At 48.6% G+C, this 18,483-nt stretch overlaps 1 protein-coding gene across 1 annotated transcript; it reads right to left on the reverse strand.

Annotated features, from left to right (window-relative positions):
* Nucleotides 1-1,903: 1,903 nt before the first annotated feature.
* LOC119219505 (collagen alpha-2(V) chain) lies at nucleotides 1,904-17,984 on the reverse strand. Its single transcript, XM_037474761.2, has 55 exons — nucleotides 17,690-17,984; nucleotides 13,079-13,285; nucleotides 12,767-12,976; nucleotides 12,490-12,506; nucleotides 12,359-12,391; nucleotides 12,231-12,263; nucleotides 11,848-11,901; nucleotides 11,615-11,707; nucleotides 11,448-11,522; nucleotides 11,314-11,358; nucleotides 11,143-11,196; nucleotides 10,959-11,012; nucleotides 10,821-10,874; nucleotides 10,635-10,688; nucleotides 10,458-10,511; nucleotides 10,329-10,373; nucleotides 10,200-10,253; nucleotides 10,067-10,111; nucleotides 9,835-9,888; nucleotides 9,532-9,630; nucleotides 9,379-9,423; nucleotides 9,198-9,296; nucleotides 9,019-9,072; nucleotides 8,826-8,933; nucleotides 8,656-8,709; nucleotides 8,471-8,569; nucleotides 8,286-8,339; nucleotides 8,101-8,199; nucleotides 7,950-8,003; nucleotides 7,793-7,846; nucleotides 7,658-7,711; nucleotides 7,510-7,563; nucleotides 7,387-7,431; nucleotides 7,203-7,301; nucleotides 7,012-7,119; nucleotides 6,864-6,917; nucleotides 6,714-6,767; nucleotides 6,373-6,426; nucleotides 6,204-6,257; nucleotides 6,010-6,117; nucleotides 5,883-5,936; nucleotides 5,748-5,801; nucleotides 5,483-5,644; nucleotides 5,267-5,374; nucleotides 5,070-5,177; nucleotides 4,886-4,939; nucleotides 4,692-4,799; nucleotides 4,530-4,583; nucleotides 4,331-4,438; nucleotides 4,149-4,202; nucleotides 3,964-4,071; nucleotides 3,443-3,800; nucleotides 3,150-3,340; nucleotides 2,778-3,020; nucleotides 1,904-2,692 (listed from the first exon to the last, which is right to left on the reverse strand). The coding sequence occupies exons 1-55, from the start codon at nucleotides 17,781-17,783 to the stop codon at nucleotides 2,546-2,548; spliced, it is 4,743 nt and encodes a 1,580-aa protein (XP_037330658.2). The 5' UTR covers nucleotides 17,784-17,984; the 3' UTR covers nucleotides 1,904-2,545.
* Nucleotides 17,985-18,483: the final 499 nt, after the last annotated feature.

Consider the following 18,483-nt stretch of genomic DNA (forward strand, 5'->3'; position numbering starts at 1 on the left):
CTTATTCCAGTTTTAAAGGGCCCGATTCCTCCTGGCCGGGGCGGGGGCCCGGCGTCCACTTGTATCGAGGCGCGTCGCCGCTCTCTTCTTCAGGCACCGTCCTGCCAACAGGAAGTCTCTCACTCCTCTCCCGGTTTCCTGCCATTGTTCTCCCCCCTGTGCCACCAGGCCCGCGCAGGCTCCGCCCGGGATCTGGGAAGAGGTGGGATGTAAGAGCGGCCCATTTCCCCTTCGACCTCGGCGGGGTGGAGGAGGGGTCTGTGTCACACTGTGTGTGTGTGTGTGTGTGTGTGTGATTAGAGAGGCAGCACCCATCTGACTGACCGCCAACTAGTGAAAAGTCACTTTTTTTATTAGGAGAGCTTTTATTCACCATATCTTCCATATTCTCATATTTCCTATTGAATTAAAAGGCTGGTGGAAATGTCTACATGTGGCTGAAATTAAGAAATCTAGATGCTGAACCTTCGTTGAATCTGACAAACGTTCTCTTTACTTCATCACCACGATGAGCTGACTTTATGCCTCTGACGTCAGAGAAAACTCAAAGAACTTTCCCATAGTTGTCCCCTTCCGTTCCACAGAGGATCATTTAGGTCTGACGGTTGGATCCCTTCTCGTGATCCGCTCCCCGTGGTCTTTAAGCGTTCTGGATGGGCGTCAGCGAGGTGGGGTTGGAGGGTGCTCGGGAAGGAAAGGGTGTAGCTGGGAAATCTCACAGAGGCTCCTTGGCAAACAAGAGACGCCCCCCCCCCCCCGAGTCACGGGGTCCGGCCATCGCCGCCGTCTCAGGGTTGCAGAATTCAGCGGCCCACGTTGGGGGGGGGGAAGCAGGCGCAAATGCGTGTCTTTTTTGACATAAATTTGACGCAAACTGCATTAGAAGACCTCAAAGTATTTGTGCGAGCAGAAGGCGGAGATGTAGGAAGGGATGTTGAGGCTTGTCTATACACAATTGACCTTGGTGCACCCCGCCCCCCCCCCCCCCTCTTGACCTTTCATTGTGCACCATTATCGGGTCTACATTTCAATTTGGCCGATGTTCCTAAGACAATAGCCGCTCTACTACACACTTAAATTAAGTAAATATTGAAAAATAAAAGACAAAATGAATAAAAAAATGTAAAATCGATATTTACATGTATTCATCGCCTCATTTATTTTACTCTGGATTAATGTGACAATTTAATAAGAGTGTGGTTTCTCTTTCTCTGCTCTTTAATCATTTGGATCATTTGTGTTTTTTCTTTTCTTCATTCTTTACTTTCTTAAAAGCGGAGGACAATAGAACATGTTATTGTTATTTAAATGGAGGTGCCTTCCAGGAAAAGAAAAGGGCCCCGGTGAAGCCTTCGATGTATAGATGGACCCCAGAAAACACTGGAAAACAAACTTCTACCCGCTTAAAATGAAAATAGCAGCTACCGTCTAAAAATGACCACCTCGACAGATGTGGAGAGGCCGAGCTGCAGGAAACGGCGGGAGTGTCACGTCTCTCACCGGGTGCAGAGAACAGAGGTCGACCCCCGAAAACATGTGCGGCCTGAACTTTGGCTCTTTTTCTTCCTGTAAGGACGCCTTCTTTCTCCCTCTCGCCCGTGTATTCGTCCGCCCGAACGCAGGCGGCCCTTTGAAGCTGAGAGCAGGCTTCGGGAGATGATAGTGTGACGTGAATCATCGGAGAAACGGGAAAACCAAAGCAGGGAGGGTTTGCCATGGATCCACTTCTGCTTGAGTTTAGGTTTATTGTTTCGCATCTAGACTCTGACGAAAAGACCGTTTACAGGGTATTTGCCTCCCTCCGGTGGTGAGTTGGTTTAGTGCCATTTGCCGTTCAAACTGATTTTAATGGGGGGAGACGGGTTATTCAACTTTGTAGGCTTTGATTTCTGGGACGAGCACAGTCATTCCAAGACATTTATTCCACATCCATAATCAACAACAAACGAAAAATTTGTAATTTACAGTCATATGTTGCATTTACAGTTGGGGTTCTAAAGGGAGATACAAAGGTTTTCTGTTGAGAGAGTAAATTAGTTCTTCCACAGAACTTAATAATTTAGGTACAAGCATGATTTAAATGTTTAATTCAATCTCCAGGCTCCTGGATGTGGATTTACTGGGGGAAAAAAGCCGAATGTAATGGTTTGATTGCATGTCTGCTCTGAGACTACGTCTCTTTCCGCTTTAATATTGGCTATTTTTCCAGTTTGTGCAACTTCACAATCCATCCAAACTCTACTTCGGTTTCATGTTAGCACCTGGAGACTTTATTTTTTCCACCCACGTGCATTGCCCCGTAGAGTTCTGGTGCTCCAGATTGTACATTTATTGACAAAGTAAATAAATTACGTCGGCGTCCTGCCGGTCACACAGCAAGCACGCCGTACTTCCACAGCTTTTGGGAAATGCAGCCATGTGTTGGAGAATCTAACCTCCATCGACTTGCAACGCTCACTGAAAGACGAGTCCATATACTTTAATTTACATGTGATGTTTCTTCTCTAAAAATTAAAAGGGCCTTTTCCGTCCATCTTGTGCTGTTTCATGAGAAGCACACGGGGCCGATGTCCAGGCCGAACTCCTGGTCAGCTTTCCCGATGTCCATGGGGGCCACGTCCACCACAGGCAGCCTGGCAGCAGTCTGGGTCCTGTACTCGATCACCGTCTCGCCCCACTCCCCGTTTGAACTCTGAGGGACAAAAGCGCCAGGCGAGTCAGTGGCTGCGTCTCCACGCCAGTAATGGAAGAAATCAAAGAGTCCTGCGACGACTCACCGCGCAGCCGTCCCGGACGACGGTGTAGCGGAGGCGCAGGTTTCCCTGCGCTCTCAGCTCCTGGCCGTTGGAGCCTCTGAGGACCAGAGCTTTCTTCAGGTGGGTGGTCCTCTCGTCTTTGTACGCCACGCTGTTCCTGCAGTGATAGGTGATGTTCTGGCGCGATTCTTTGGACAAAAGCTGGAGCAGCTTCATCTGGACCGCCACCACGTTTGGTTGCTCCTCGGTATTTCCATAGCGGAACTGAAATGAATTGAAGGACAGTTTGACATGATTACGCCCCGGATTCAGCGGATTTGCAGGCTTCTCCGGAACTGAAATAATAGACTAGGAAGTAGGAGACCATGAAATGCATGATTTTAGATGTCTTACTTTAGTTCCACCGTTCATGTCCGCTTCAAACCAGACGGGTTTGTTGATGCTGGGACTGGATTTGGTCCACCAGGCTTTGCGGGGAATGGAGGCCGGGTTGGCGGAGATGCAGGTTTCACCATTTTCCATATTACAGAAGACCTTAATAGCATCTTTTGTGCTTCCTTGATTTGGATCAATCCAGTATGCCCCTGTTTCAAATGCGCAATACATTAATAGATTAGAGTTTATTTGGTACTGGTCTAGACCGAACCAAAAGGAATTTGCGAATAAGCAGAACCCCGGAGCCTCACCGCTCTTCTTCTGAGGGTAGCACTGCTTGATGTCCTGGCAGGTTTTGGCCGGGTTCCCCTTGCTTCCGTCAGGACTGCGCAGGTTTTGCATGTGCCCGCTGAGGGTCTTCAGCGTGGCGTGGACTCCTGTGTCTGCACGCAGGACGGCCGACTTCTTATTGGGTAGGGCTTCGTCTCGATTCATCTCCGGGAGAGGAGGAGGATGGGCGGCCTGGTCGTCCTCGACAAACTCCGAGGCCTCTGGCCAGTGGCCGATCCCCTCGTAATCGTGAGGGGCAGCGAAGAGCTCCTCCAGGGCAGCGGAGGGGGGACCAGGGGGGCCTGGAGGGCCGGACGGTCCCGCATCACCAGGTGGACCCTGGCAGAGAAAATGATAAAGATGAGCTATGTTTTCCACGTTAAACTCATGAACCCAAGAGGGTGATTTCAAAGTATTGCAGCCACTGAATTTCTCTCAGCTGATTGTTATTATATATTATATATATATAAATACATTTAGAGTAAGTGTAATCTCGAGTCACCTGTGCCCCGATGTCCCCGCCGGAACCCCTGGTTCCAGGAGGCCCCATTGGTCCGGGATGGCCAATTTTTCCTTCCTTTCCCGGAGGACCAGACACACCCGGAGGTCCCTGTGCAGCACAAGAGTGAGTCATTCACGCTAAGACACAGCTTCAAATGTAACCGCACGGGGCCGTTACAAACTTACCCTCGGCCCTGCTGGTCCGACAATACCTGTCGACCCTGGATCCCCTGTGGCGCCCTGAAATAGTGGACAGGGTGGGAAGGATTCAGCGTTACTGTGTTTCATTATCAGTGTTTCCCTGAACTGACTACTAAATACAGTAGAACGTATTTAATACTTAGAAGTATTTCAAAGATTTTGCTCACAGTCGTTCCAGGCAAACCGTGGAGCCCAGTGAAACCTCTGTGTCCTTTCTGACCCCTTTCTCCTTGTTCTCCAGCTGCTCCCTTCTCTCCCTGTGGTCCTTGGGGGCCCTGGAGTGATACACAGCATGGAAAAACAGAGTTTAACATTCAAAATGTGATATTTATGGGCGTCCACCACAGAAACCTTTCCCATGCTTACCACTTTTCCCCGTACTCCAACTGCTCCGACGGGGCCTGGGGAGCCTCTGGCGCCCTAAGCTCCAAACAAACAAGGAGAGATGACGTAGCGGACTCGCAATCGCATCGCATCGACATAGCTGTTGGATCCAGCGATAAGCATACTGTTATTTGGGAAACTCACGTTCTCGCCTCTTTGTCCTGGAGCGCCTGTCAGCCCCACAGAACCCTCAGTTCCTGGAGACCCTGAAGCACCAGCCAGACCCTCCTGACCGGCCGTACCCCTGTCTCCCTGGAAAGACCCGCACGGGCCAGCAGTTAGCACGCACAGCTGTATGCATGGTAGCATTAGCCCATCTTACCCACTAGAAGTCTTACCCTGTCCCCCACGAGGCCGTCCTTCCCAGGAGCCCCTTCTGCTCCAGCGATACCCTGAAAAACCACAATGACATGAGGGACTAGAGAAGAGCGACTTAAAAGCTGAGCTGAAGCTGAAGAATGAAGCAGCAGTTAGCGTGCATATCGCTCCACATGAAATCATCATGAGATGGGCTCAACAAACCGCAGGCCCGGCGTCTCCTCTTGGGCCGGTGGCTCCAGGTGGGCCGACTCCACCAGCAGGCCCTGGACCGCCCTGAAACCCGGATGCTCCGGGTTTCCCAGGTGGACCCTGAGGAATGAACGCATGAATGCTTCCATCACCGAAATCCCAACGAAATATAAACAAAGAACCGCAAACACCGTGAGAAGAGTACGCACAGCAGGGCCTGGCAGTCCCAGCATGCCCGCCTCCCCTCTAAGTCCAGGCTGGCCCACGACTCCTCGCTGTCCTGCTGCACCAGCAGGTCCTGGAGGCCCATCGGGCCCCTGGTGAAGAAATACAAGAGCGGGCAAGCGATTGAAACATCTCAGGATGTATTTGCGTATCACCGCTGTATGATCTGCACGGTCTGGACTTTAGGATGATCATGTTACCCCGGGGCCGTCCTCTCCAGACTCGCCCTTCTCTCCGGGGCTGCCCGGTGCACCTGAAGCTCCCCTCTCTCCTTGACGTCCCTGAGGTCCGTTCTCCCCGATGATCCCAGCAGGTCCCGACTTTCCTGGAGCTCCTATAGGCCCGTCTGCCCCGACGGAACCCTGGAACACACACACATGCAGGATCAGGCCTCAGTCGAAACAACAGGGACCTAACGAATCCACGGTGTGGGATTTGAGCACATTTGATGACCAGTTAACTCACTTGAGGGCCGACTGCTCCAACTCCTCCAGGCAGCCCAGGAAAACCAGCAGAGCCCTGCGGGAAGAAAACTCTGAGTCACTTTAATGATAATAACAAAAGGTAGAAACAAAGAAGTGATGTATGGAGCGTTCTTACTGTTGCACCCTGTGTTCCTCTGCCACCTTTCAGTCCCGTCACACCAACAGGTCCCTGGGAAACACACACCAGTAGCATGTTGGCATGCCCGTGGTTTATTTTATTTGGCTTGTTGCTCTTTGTTTACCTGTCCTCCGGATTTCCCAGCCATCCCCTGTGGTCCAGGAGCTCCCGCCTCTCCCTTCAGACCAGCCTCACCCATGTCACCTTTGACCCCGGGTTGACCATCAGGACCCTGTGAGAAAAACAGAAAATGAATCAAGCCTATATTGGTATCTACAGTATATGTTTCAGACATGCTGTGCTTTAGGGGCCACTTACAGCAGGTCCAGGGAAGCCAACGGCACCAGTAGGACCATTTTCCCCAGTAGAACCCTGTTAATAGCATCACACAAATTCACATTGTGTCTAAAAGAAATGGAAGCACAAACATTCAAAGGAAATCTCTCATTAATGTAATCTCAGCTGTGAAGTAAAAAGTTGTACGGACAGCGATTCCTCTGGTGCCTCGGCGTCCTGCCGGTCCTGGTGGGCCGGTTTCCCCCTGAAATAAGGGAACAAGTCAAGAATACATGTGCATTTCGTTTTAAACGTAAACCATGTATTATTTTATTGATTTAAGCATTTCAAAATGAAGTCCCACAACATGCTGGAAGAGGAATAAATGTATTTTCCTCTTTTGCACCACAACCAACCTCTTCATTATTTGCCTTTTCTCCTCCTTTTCTTTATTCTTTAACTCAATTAATGTATTGTCACAAAGTATTGTCAATTTTTTTATTTTTTTTTATTCCAAGAAACACATCCATTTATAGGTACATCTGAGCTCACCTTCTCTCCATTGGGTCCACTGGAACCAACAGGTCCAACAGGACCAGGAAGTCCCTTTTAATGAAATGAAAACATGAGAAAGCTCATTTATAAGCTTGTCACTCAGTGACGGTCTAGCAGAGCAGGAAGTATGTCGCCATCAGAACTCACCCGTGCTCCGTCGGCTCCGGCTCTCCCCTCCGCTCCTGCCTCCCCAGCAGAGCCCTGTTTTGGAGAAATCAGCCACATCAGTGCCACGGGTCCATCTTCCGGTGTCAGTGGGGGAAACAAAAAACGATTCCTCTAATATTTGACTTACCGCTTCTCCCTTTGGCCCCGAAGGTCCGGATGTGCCTCTCTCTCCTGGCATCCCCTGAAGTCCTGGACCACCCGCCTCTCCGACGGCCCCCTTGGGACCGAGGCTACCCTGAAAAGTACCAAACATCGAGCTTATTGCAAATCCGATTTGCGGACAACAAAGTTCAGCGTGTGTCTTTAGGGCTAAAATACCTTCGGCCCATCTGGACCTGGTCCACCTGGACTACCTTTGGGTCCCTGTAGCCCGTTGGGCCCGACTTCGCCTCTCCCCCCCGGAGGTCCTCTTTCCCCCTACGCCAACAACCAGGAAATTAAGCATTGCAGCACTTGAAACTGAATGTGTAATGAAATATAACAAGCTCATTAATGGACTCACCCTTGGACCCGTAGCTCCACCAGCACCAGCTTCACCAGCAAGACCCTGGGGGGGTCAAATTGCGTAGTGATGACGGCATTTATTTAACTTAATCTCAGAAAAGAAGTTATTTTGTTGTCTTACCTCAACACCTGGTTTTCCTGACTCCCCGGGTGGTCCTGGCGTTCCCGGCAAACCCTGATAATCACCAAACATTTTTGCTTTAATGCTTTAATGACATTGAAAATCAATATCTCAAAATGATTCAATATCTTTTGTGTTACTTGTGTACCTGGAAACCATGCAGTCCCTGTGGTCCCTGCTCGCCTCTTTTTCCCGTAAGACCCTGAAGAAAAGCCAAAAGAATATATTAATCATCTAAATGACATGTTGTCAAATCACTGATGAGGAACAGGTGGATGCTTACAGCTGGACCGGCTGGACCGGCAGCGCCTTCTTCTCCATCTTTTCCATTCACCCCCTAGTAGAGAAATGCTGTCTCCATCAGGATGCTATTTATATGTTTGTGATTTTTTACGAAATATAAATAAAGTGAGGGTATATCAATAGTGAAAGTAACTTGCCCTTTGACCTGGAGCCCCGGAGCTGCCCGCCTCTCCCATCTTCCCGGCGTCCCCCTGAAAGTCAAGAGCCAGAGAAGTCGTCATCATCTGTTACTGCACCAAATACAACGATGTGATGATGACACATGTTAAATATCCAACATTTACTGACAGCGAAGCCTTTCGGTCCCGGCAGGCCCATCACTCCGGCCAACCCTCGGCCCCCCGCGGAACCAGCAGGGCCTTGTTTACCATCGTCTCCAGCCGAGCCCTGGATGACCCCGACAGAAACGTTAACACACGCCGTCTACCGTGCTCACTGTGGTGAGTGGTTTAAAGTTAGAGAGTTTTGCGCACCATTGGACCCGGCTTCCCTTCGGATCCCTCGGCACCGAGAAGTCCCGCCGGCCCCTGTGAAGTCGGAGCGTTTCAGACCAACCCGTGGATGCAAGTCTCTCGAGCTGCATCTCATTCTCGAAAGTTATTATTCAATGAATATTGTACAGTGGTGTAGACTGCAGTGAATGATGTGCGTGGGGTACCCGAGCTCCCGTTAGACCTGGCTCTCCATTACGTCCTGGGTCTCCAGATAAACCTTTGGCGGCGGTTGACCCCGGCAGTCCTCTCTCGCCCTGCGCTCCCTGTTTGGTTCCAGAGCACAGAAGCACACATCATGGTCTGTGGGTAGTTAACGGGTAATGAAAAGCCGGCATTTCAGTCCACTCGCCTTCTGTCCTGGTAATCCATCTGCACCTGGGAAACCCCGGTTTCCTGGAGCTCCCTAAGACGAATGAACAGTTGTTTCCAGATTGGGATTTTGAGACATTTGAGATCATTAGACTTCTTCAGCTTAATAGGATGGTAAATTTAGGTTTTTCTCTCTAAAAGTTGGCTAACCGTCTCTCCTGAAGCTCCTTGAGGGCCGATGGATCCGGCGTCACCTCGGGGTCCACGTTTCCCGTCCTCTCCCATCGGGCCCAAAGCACCCGGCATACCATGGTCGCCCTAACCCAGCGATCAATAATCAGCCAATCAATCATCAGAGTCAGTCAACCAATATAAACTTGGATAATATCTTTTCTCAGCTCACTCGTTCTCCCTTGAATCCATCTTCTCCTTTGAATCCCGGCAGGCCAGCTTCACCCTGTAGAAGAGGATGGGATCACCTGGAGGTCAGAACTTTGAAGCTGCCGGTGAACTCGGCCATTTGAGCCACGGAGCCAAAAACAGACTTCATCAAAGGCGGACGAATGCAACAGCAGCTTGTACCAATTGGCCTTTTGGTCCTGGTGTTCCTGTGGTCCCCTGGGGGCCGGGGGGCCCGGGTTGCCCCAGCAGCCCTGCTGGACCCTGGGCACCTGCTAGACCCTGACAGGGAGATGGAGCAGAGATGGATTTGAGCTAGCAGCCGGATTGAGATGTGCTCCATGACTTATGGCGTTACGCTCACCGAAGAGCCGCGACTACCGGGAGCTCCGTCGGGTCCCGCGGCGCCCTGATGAAACAAAATATATGTCACAACTACTCACCCAGCGCCAAATCAACCAATATCCGTTGACTTTTAAATTAAAAAAATGAAATCCCAAATGAAGCCCTTCCTGACCTGCTGTCCTGGCGGTCCAGCCGGTCCCACATGACCGCCATCGCCTCGCGGACCCTGGCGTCCGGCACTTCCTCTGACCCCCGGCGGTCCTGCTTCACCCTGCACCCACGGACAGGTTTAGAAAAAAGCTTGTTATTGACACTCAGAGAAGCAATATGACAATATGAGAAGCCTCCTTCTCTGCAAAACAAAGAGGGAAAGCATTGTAGCATCCTTCAGCACAGTCATCCACTCCAGGTTTCATCACACAGTCGTGTATTATGGGATGTAATGACTCTAAAACATTTCAGTAGGCCGTCTCACCTTCACTCCTGTGTTACCAGGAAATCCAGGAACCCCGGGAATTCCGATTGGACCCTGTAGTAAAAGTAAATGTTGTTAAATATTCAAAACAAAATCCAAGTATTTCAGCTTGTTTTAGTCCCATATCTCAAAAAAATAACCGATAACAAGTGAAACTGTAAAGCAATAATTCACATCTAAATGATGAAAGTATTGCTATAAAGTACATTCATAAATACATATAATTCCTTACCAGAGGACCGGGTTTGCCGACATGGCCGTTTTCGCCTCGTTTTCCCTAAAAGAGAATAAAAATGTCTCAACCTTCTCCATGTTACAATTTTGTACTTTTCCCAAAGGAGCACCGGCGCTTTGTGTTTCTTTACCGGGGGGCCAGTTGGTCCGGCTCGGCCTCTCTCTCCCTGCTGGCCCGCTGGTCCCTGAAACAAAACACTGGCTCAGCATCTGTGTGACCAAACGCTGGACGGGATCGGACCTCTGCACCCGATGCCTACCTGCGGGCCTGGAGCACCCATCCCACCCGGAGTACCGGATTTACCCTGCAAGACACAAACACACAATGTAGCATTAAAAACAAATCAAATGCTCTGAAAGAAAATGGTGATGATGAATGATGATCATACCTTTGTTCCGACTGCTCCAGACTCGCCTTTCGACCCAGCGAGGCCGGCGTTTCCCTGTTGCAGAGATAGAAAATAAAATGAAAGCACACCAATAATCATGAGAAGTGAGGGTTGGTGCAGGTTGAGATGAGGGGGGCATGCATTGCTGGCTAACAGGGGTGTTCCTCGCGTGACAACCTTTTGACCTTTCAGCCCCGGATGACCCGGAAGTCCGGGGAATCCTCTGGCACCCTGCATGGAAACAAATGGTCAACACGCACTCTCTGCAAAGTCTGTGTGTGTGGATCCTGATCCGTGTCGATTGCTTATGTCTTTGTTTTTGCTTCTATTGGAATGTTTTGTGAGGACTGAGACACGACGTACCACAGATCCAGGGAATCCTGGTTCCCCCGTAGCCCCGGAGGCTCCAGCTTTGCCCTGAGCAGCAACGGTGAAGAGTTATTTATAAAGTAATAATAATAAATACTGTCAGTGTGCTCTCCATTTCCATGTTTGACTCACATCTTTACCAGTTTTCCCGGGAGGCCCGTCTGGTCCTCGATGACCCGACTCCCCCTGTGAACAAACACGTGGAATCAGGAGCACAGTTTTTCTTGACTCAGTTTCAAAGACCAGTTTAGACTTACTCTTCACAGATGCTTCACGTGCAAATGAGTGTGACGTGATGAGGCAGAAATGTCCTTACCATTTGTCCTGGCTCTCCAGCCTCTCCTGGGTATCCCTGAGCCCCCGCTGGACCCTTCACAAGGGGAATAAATGCAGTAACTCATGATACAAGAAAATAAAAAGGGTTCATATGTCAATTTTCATGAAAACAAACTGTAGTCCTATAATCTTTGGTCGGAGTAATGATTACTTGTTGCCCGGGCGACCCTGGAGGTCCTCGTGGTCCTGCTTCACCCTGAAATAACCACATTTCATGAACATACCTCCAAACCTTGTGTTCATGTAAAAATATGTTGTTTATTTTTACACTGGACATGGACTCACCCTGGTTCCCGACACCATCCCGGCCAGACTGGCCTTCTCCCCAAAACCCGCAGCCATCTGGGACACCAAGTTGCCCTTTTGGAAAGAATAATGATTTCAGAGAAAAGTTTGATTTGAATATTTTCCCTGAAAGAAGTGGATTTCTTAATTAATTGAGACAAACTCACCCCAGGGTGGGTAGGAGCTCCTGGGGGTCCCGCCTGTCCTGGATTTCCCGGCACACCGGGCTCTCCGTCAAATCCTTGCGGCCCGGCCAATCCCTGCAGAGAGGGCAGCGATAAGTTAATTAGAGACATGTTCCCCTTCAGAGAATAGTAATGAGACTTCTTTTAATGAAGGTCCGCAGCAGCACTGGTTTCCATCAGCTGATTAGCTTCTAGATTAATAGTTCCAGACTGACCCGTCTGCCTTTAAAGCCTCTTGGTCCAATCCTTCCTTGAGCTCCTGGAGGACCCTGAACCACAAACAACAGTGCAAGAGTTGCTTTACACGGAGGGATACCAGTTAGCAATGTATATCATTCCAAAATATGCATAAAGATGTTTGTACGGATACAGGTTCATTTCTGAAGGCAGGTTGAGAAACTTAAGCATCCAAGTAATCACTTTATAATATTATCCTTCACTTTCTGCAGGGTGTTTCCAATCCAAAGAACCTTTATGACATGCTAGTGCCCCCTAGTGTCAAAAGTACTGAAAAGCATGTATCCTTACTAATTTATTTAACCTCACATCTCCTGCATATTAACATTCAAAAACAATAGTGAAAGCAGTAAAAACCCACCGAGGGGCCTGCGGGTCCAGGAAGCCCCACCCCCTAGGAGTAAAAAGAAGAGACCATTACAAAGCACACTGGAAAAGTGTTACCTTCATTTATTAGAGGTTGGAATACAAATATGCAAGAATACTTACATGTGGGATGTCACCTGGTTCACCTTTCTGTCCCTAAAAAGTAAACGTAAAACTTGTTTTAACTTCAAGAACACGATAAATTGGGTATTTCTTTTGATTGTTAATGAATGTGAGAATTAATCAGCACTCACCTTGAAGCCCATCATTGCTTAGGAAAAAACACAGTAAAAAGAAAATTACTTTATTTACTTTATTTATTTACTTATTTTTTCTACTTGCTTTACGTTGCCTCCAAGGAGAAATACTGTGCTCTAAATTATTTCCTAATTTAGTAGATTACGTTTGTATTGCATTTGCATGGTTCTAATGAGCCAATCATGCCCACCTTTACATGTTTTCTTCTCTTCATTTCACATTCTATTGTACATTTTCTGGGGCCTGAACAGCGGACCCGGGACCGGGGCTCACCTGTCGCCCTGCTGGCGCTGGCCAAGCCGTCGCACACGGGGCAGCACGCCCCCTCCGGCGTGACCACATTGGCGCAGTCCGTCAGCAGCTCGCACTCCACCTGGTCGCAGACCGCCACCCCGGCGTCGCAGACGCACCGCAGGCACGGCTGGGGGTTCCAGACGGCGTCGTGCTGGTGGACCTCGCCGTCGACCGCGCAGCTCTCCTGGTCTGCAGCAGGGGACACAGGGGACACAGGTGTTCACGGGGCACGCGCTGAGCACCCGGGCAGCACAAAAGGGGGGGGGGGGGGGTTGCGGGGCCACTCGGTACCTGGGGCGGGGTCGGGAGACGGGGCAGCGGACAGGCACACGGGGCAGCACTCCCCCTCCGGGGTGCCGGCCCTCTCGCAGGTTCCGAGGTCCTCGCAGACCACGTCCTCGCACACGGCGGTCCCCGTGTCGCACACGCAGATCCGACACGGCTCGGGGTTCCACATGGCGCCGCTGGCGTAGACTTCTCCGTTTTCCGTGCAGGTGTCTTCAAGAAACCCAGACCATGGGATTGGATTAGTATCTGGAATCTGGTTTTGGACCTATTCTGTCATCAGGCAAGGTCTCATGAGAAGATTTGGCGTTGGTCTTTCTAATCTATTTATTGGCAAATTCTATTTATTTCACCATATTTGGTCCATAAGTCCCTTGCTCAACTTGCTTTTGTGCTGCAGCGCATTGCAACCACTTCTAGCATCGAGACAACAGAGTTAGAGCAATGATTCACAGGATTGAGCCTGGAGAAGAGGGCTTAATGCCGGGTGGAGAGGTCGAGAGGTCGAGAGTATTGTGACCCCACTGGAGTTGAGTAAAGTCGAACCCCCGAAGTGATGCAACGGGGATCCATCTGCAGTTTCCTGTTTCCGGGTCGGGGCCGCTCAGCTGCAGTGGAGGCTCTCTCCCACCCTCACACGCCACATCTTCACAATCCACAGAGAAATCCACATTAATAAACCAACGATGGATTTGTGAAAGTGGATATGCACATTTAAATCTGCCCCGCCGAATATAAAACCACTGTTAAATATGTGGAACCAGCTCTCTTGTCCGTGCCACCAGTGTCACTCTCAGTTTGAACCGATGGTGAACAGGTGCAACTCTCCTTGACTTATTGCATGAATCCATCCAGCACGTCAATATAAACGTTTCACTGGAATAGCCGGCCTATTTTAGAAAGCTTCTGCTCTGATGGAGCTAAACCAGTCTCCTCCTGAACATTAAACCAATCAGGATTCTTGTGGGTCTGTAATTACTTAAAAGAAAGTAAAACTCTTACCACAGAAGATCAGTGTCACCTTGGACTTTATCCGCACCACAAAGGGCATCATCACAGCCATCGTTACCATCTACAGCCACTAAAGGTCTCTTTTAGGGACTCGCAGAGCTCTCTGAAAGCAAAGCAGATATTTCTAACCTCCACAGACAACGATTTATTATTTCTGATTACTTCCAACACCAGAAGAAAATTACTTCTATGCAAAAAAACACTTTGGGTCTAAAAGGTCGCTGGAAACGGTGAGTAATTGTTCCTCTACCTGTCGATTATGCAAAAAACCCTGTGAGGATTTGTTGCACCAACTGAGCGCTGCAGATAACATTATGAAGGAGAGCTAGTATGTTGGTATATGAAACATATATGTTGTTGTTTTATTTAAGAGCAGACATTTATACATCTGGAAGGACACACTTCACTATTCCAACGAGCTATTTTATCTGTGCTTCCCGCATCTCGCCAGTGGGCTGCAGCCATCGGCAATGCAATACTCATGCAGGAAAAAAGACATAAAGTTCGCAGAGAGCCAATAAACTAACAGGAAGCCTCATAATTACGGCCCACGAGTCTAAATGGCAAATTCCACAGATTCTGCACATCAGAGTCAGTTTATATCCACGAGAAGCTCCACTCAATCTGTGAATGAATGAAGTATCCACTTGTTTTCGGAGCTGCTGCCTCAATGTCCCTTCCAGGTCACCATACTGTATTAATTATATTCAATTTATAATGTCAATAACCAATGCCATACATAAATATATATGCATTTAGTCCAACGACTAAACACGTGTACTACACCCAAAGGACAAACAACGATAGCATTATATGGCATTATTGAGAAGCAAGAAGTAATTTATGACTGAAAAATGTAGCTCTAAACCATATTTTACTGTAAGAACGAGATGACAGACAGTTTCAGGCAAATTGCCACGAAGCTGCACTTGAGCAAGGCACTCACGAGAACCAGTGACTAAGACTGTGGTTGGACTCCACAGCTCCGAGCTGCAAATGTGTCTGTAAATGTGTCTGTAAATGTGTCTGCGTGCAAAAAGGCAATCACGGTACGTAATCACAGTTGCGCCAGCAGACGTCTCGACTGTGAACATTAACCAGATGAAAGCGGTAGTTTACATGTTTGCACATTATGCTTCTTTAAATCTGATCACAAAGGGAAGACGTTAAATGTGCCTGCGCAGTTATTCAATTGTTTTCCACAAGAGAAGATTATATCAAGAAAAGGGTTTTTCAAGGAAGGTTTTTGACACTCAATGAATTCACTTCAAGTTCAAAGATTTCTTTTCAAATCAAACAATAAGGAACTTTTTTGTCCTAGTGACACTTTATCAACATAATGTTTCAAACACAGATCTAATTACTTGCCCCCCCCCCCCCCCCCCCCCCGCCCGTGACAGTAAACGGAATCATTTGATTGGAGGACCAAAATAATTGAATTAAAATAATTGTTAGTTGTCCCTCAGCCTTAAAAAAGAAAGAAAGAAAAGCATCAGGGAGAAAGGGTCCATTTGGGCCACCTGCTACCAGCACTGAGAGAGTATTTTAAACCTGGCAGTTGTGGGACGTCCTAAGTACTGATTATGTGGTGCAGCCTCTCCCCGCGAGGGAGGCAGCCTTTCTGCAGCAGGAGTTATTTCAGAGGAAACCACCGTGGCTGTATTATACGTTTGGCTTTGGGAGCAGACCTTGTGGTCTTCATTCAAGGGGGGGGGGGGGGGGGGGCTGCCACGCCCAGAGGACTCGCGTTGTGAAGCCTGCTGCGACCTGAGGACCTCAGCAGCGACCAGAGGCCTCACTAGACCTTCTAGTGCTTCATAGCGTTGTGCACAGTGTTCAAAAACACATGTGTAGGCATTAAATGTGAATGGGTTGGGGTTTTTTACAACATGAGAGCAATTATCATGACTAACTGGGAGCTTCTTTTGATGTGGAGAACTGTCTCTGACTTTGTGGTTGGCAGACGCCAAAACCTCCCTGACTGAGGTTTATTATTAAACAATATTCAGCCCACATAAACTGCACCTTGGGCCTGTGGTTCCCAACCTTAGGACTCCCTAAATCAGTCCACGAGATGGTTCAAATGCTATTTCCATCTTCTTTGTGTTAATTGTGCCTCACGTTGTCCAGCCAGGTAACTAAGAAAGTAAATCCTGTTGTCCTTCTAAAGCTAAGACCATGAGGTGCACAGCTGAGCCACAAAGGTTGAATCCATGGCCACAGATATATAAGCTGCTGTCATTTCCCAATGAATAGCCCATTAAGTCCAGTACTGTGTGGAGAGCGGTTCAAATGAAGTCTCCCGATGGAGGTCTCAAACATTTCACATCCTCGAAAGCCACTGACAGCCCACTTAAGCGTTAGAAGACACGTCGACGTCTTTGGATAAATGTCAGATCATTTCTTCACCACAACAACGAAGCAAACCAACGTCTGAATGCAGCTCGGAATGACACTCGAGCTTGAGAACTACGCCGCGGTAGTTGAAGAGGTTTTAGTTATGGTCACGGTGTTGCTCGTTGGCTCTTAGGCTGGAGATGATTCACTCGGGGAACAAGTGCCAGATGGGTGTCAATGCAATAGCTTTGTTTGAACTAATATAATCTAGTGTGTGTTTTAAGATTAAGGAGATAGTAAACAGTTCAATTTGAAGCAGGCCGGTGGTTAGCTTTGCATATTGATAGAATCCAACCTTCCCCCGGGTCGGGGCCTGAGGGAACCTGAATGGAAGAAAGTCAGGCGTCTCTCGTATCCAGCATCTTATCTCTCTCTCTCTCTCTCTCTCTCTCCCTCTCTCTCTCTCTCTCTCTCTCTCTCTGGGTGTGTCTTCTCTGCTCTTGGCCCAAAGTCTGACCAAAATTAGTGGCCTGCTTTGGTCCGGCTCGTCTGCGAGGCCACATCATTATGGCCGTGCCACTCGTCCTTCTGCCTGGCACTGAAATAGCACCGCTGCCTGTAGGGGGGGTATTTTTGACCCGGGATCACAATCCCCGGGAATTTCTATTTTAGAATCTTTTTTTTATGTGTGTGACACATTCCTTCTGCAAGATCTTGATTTGGGCATTTTGTCTCAAGCGTGAATTTAACCTTGTGATTTCCTCAATTTTTCGCAGCTTATTAATCACGAGCCTTTTTTGACCAGGCTCGTGGGTGTGATTTCAACCCTTTTCGTTCTTAGCACCAAAGTGCCGCTTCTGGGAAAAAGGCCTGAGTTTAACGAAAGAAAGTAACGCACAAAAATATGCACGAGATGAGAAAACTACCAAACCACTTCCTGATAAAAGGGAAAGACAAACACAACTGTCAGGTTGATAAAAAAAAGGTTCCAGAGGTAAGGTTTCCCCAGGGCTCAGTTGCACAATCATGAATCACTGGATGACAGCAGATCAGCAGGTTGAGGAAACATGATCAACAGCATTTAACATACAGGTGATTTAGGCCAAAAGTAACTTTTCAGGAATCCTTTTATGAACATAAAGTTGATGCAATCTGCCCGTTGGCAGAGGTCCATTTTGGCATAAAACTGTGCAACTACATCAAGTATGAACACAGAAAACCAACCAGGGGGCGGGCAGGAGCAGTCCCACCTGGGCAGCGGCCACTCACCATTCTTGGCATCTTCTTGGCAGGTCACGGCGATCACCTGGGCCAAGGTGAGGAGCAGGCCGACGGTAATCCCAGAGCGCAACGAGGGGCCCATGTCTGCACGCCAGGCACGCAGCGTCCTCTCACACAGACGGGGGGGGGGAGGCAGGAGAGACAGAGATAGTCCCAACGCCAAGCTACAGCATCCGGACGGAAAAAAAGTCCCTGTGAAGAAGAGGCTCGCAGTGGAGGGATTACTGGGCACTGAAACGCGCTCCCTCTTTACCTCCCTCGCTCCCTCCCTCCTTCTCTCGCTCTCCTCCTCCCCTCTCATCATCTTTTCCTGCCTCGTCTCAACGGCGACCTCCTCCTCGGGCTCTTACAGGTCGCCTCAAGAGATGCGGCTAATTAAAGGCTGCAGACAATTTGTCCGTGAGGGGAGAGGACGATGATGTTTGAAAAAAGACACGGACAAGATGTCACAAAATCCAACATCCACATTTACAGTTTGCTGCACAACCTTTGATTGCTGTGCGGTTCAAGAATGAATTCTGCTTGACTTAAACCACCTCATTTGTATGTTACGATTCAGGCTTTGATATCAATAATCTTTGTGAGGTGATAAATTAAAAGGGGAGTAAATAAATGTATATGTTCATCTCCTTTCCTCTTTCCTATGTCTTTTTTCATCATCCTCTCAATATTATGTTTGTTTCAATTAAAACTGTAATTGCATCGTTTTATTTGACGAGCATTTTTCAAAAACGTCCCCAGCTCAATGATTATCGCTTGCTAACATGTTTTATAGACTATGT

Source organism: Pungitius pungitius, chromosome 3 (genome assembly GCF_949316345.1).
Source record: "Pungitius pungitius chromosome 3, fPunPun2.1, whole genome shotgun sequence".
In the NCBI taxonomy this organism is placed as follows: domain Eukaryota; kingdom Metazoa; phylum Chordata; class Actinopteri; order Perciformes; family Gasterosteidae; genus Pungitius; species Pungitius pungitius.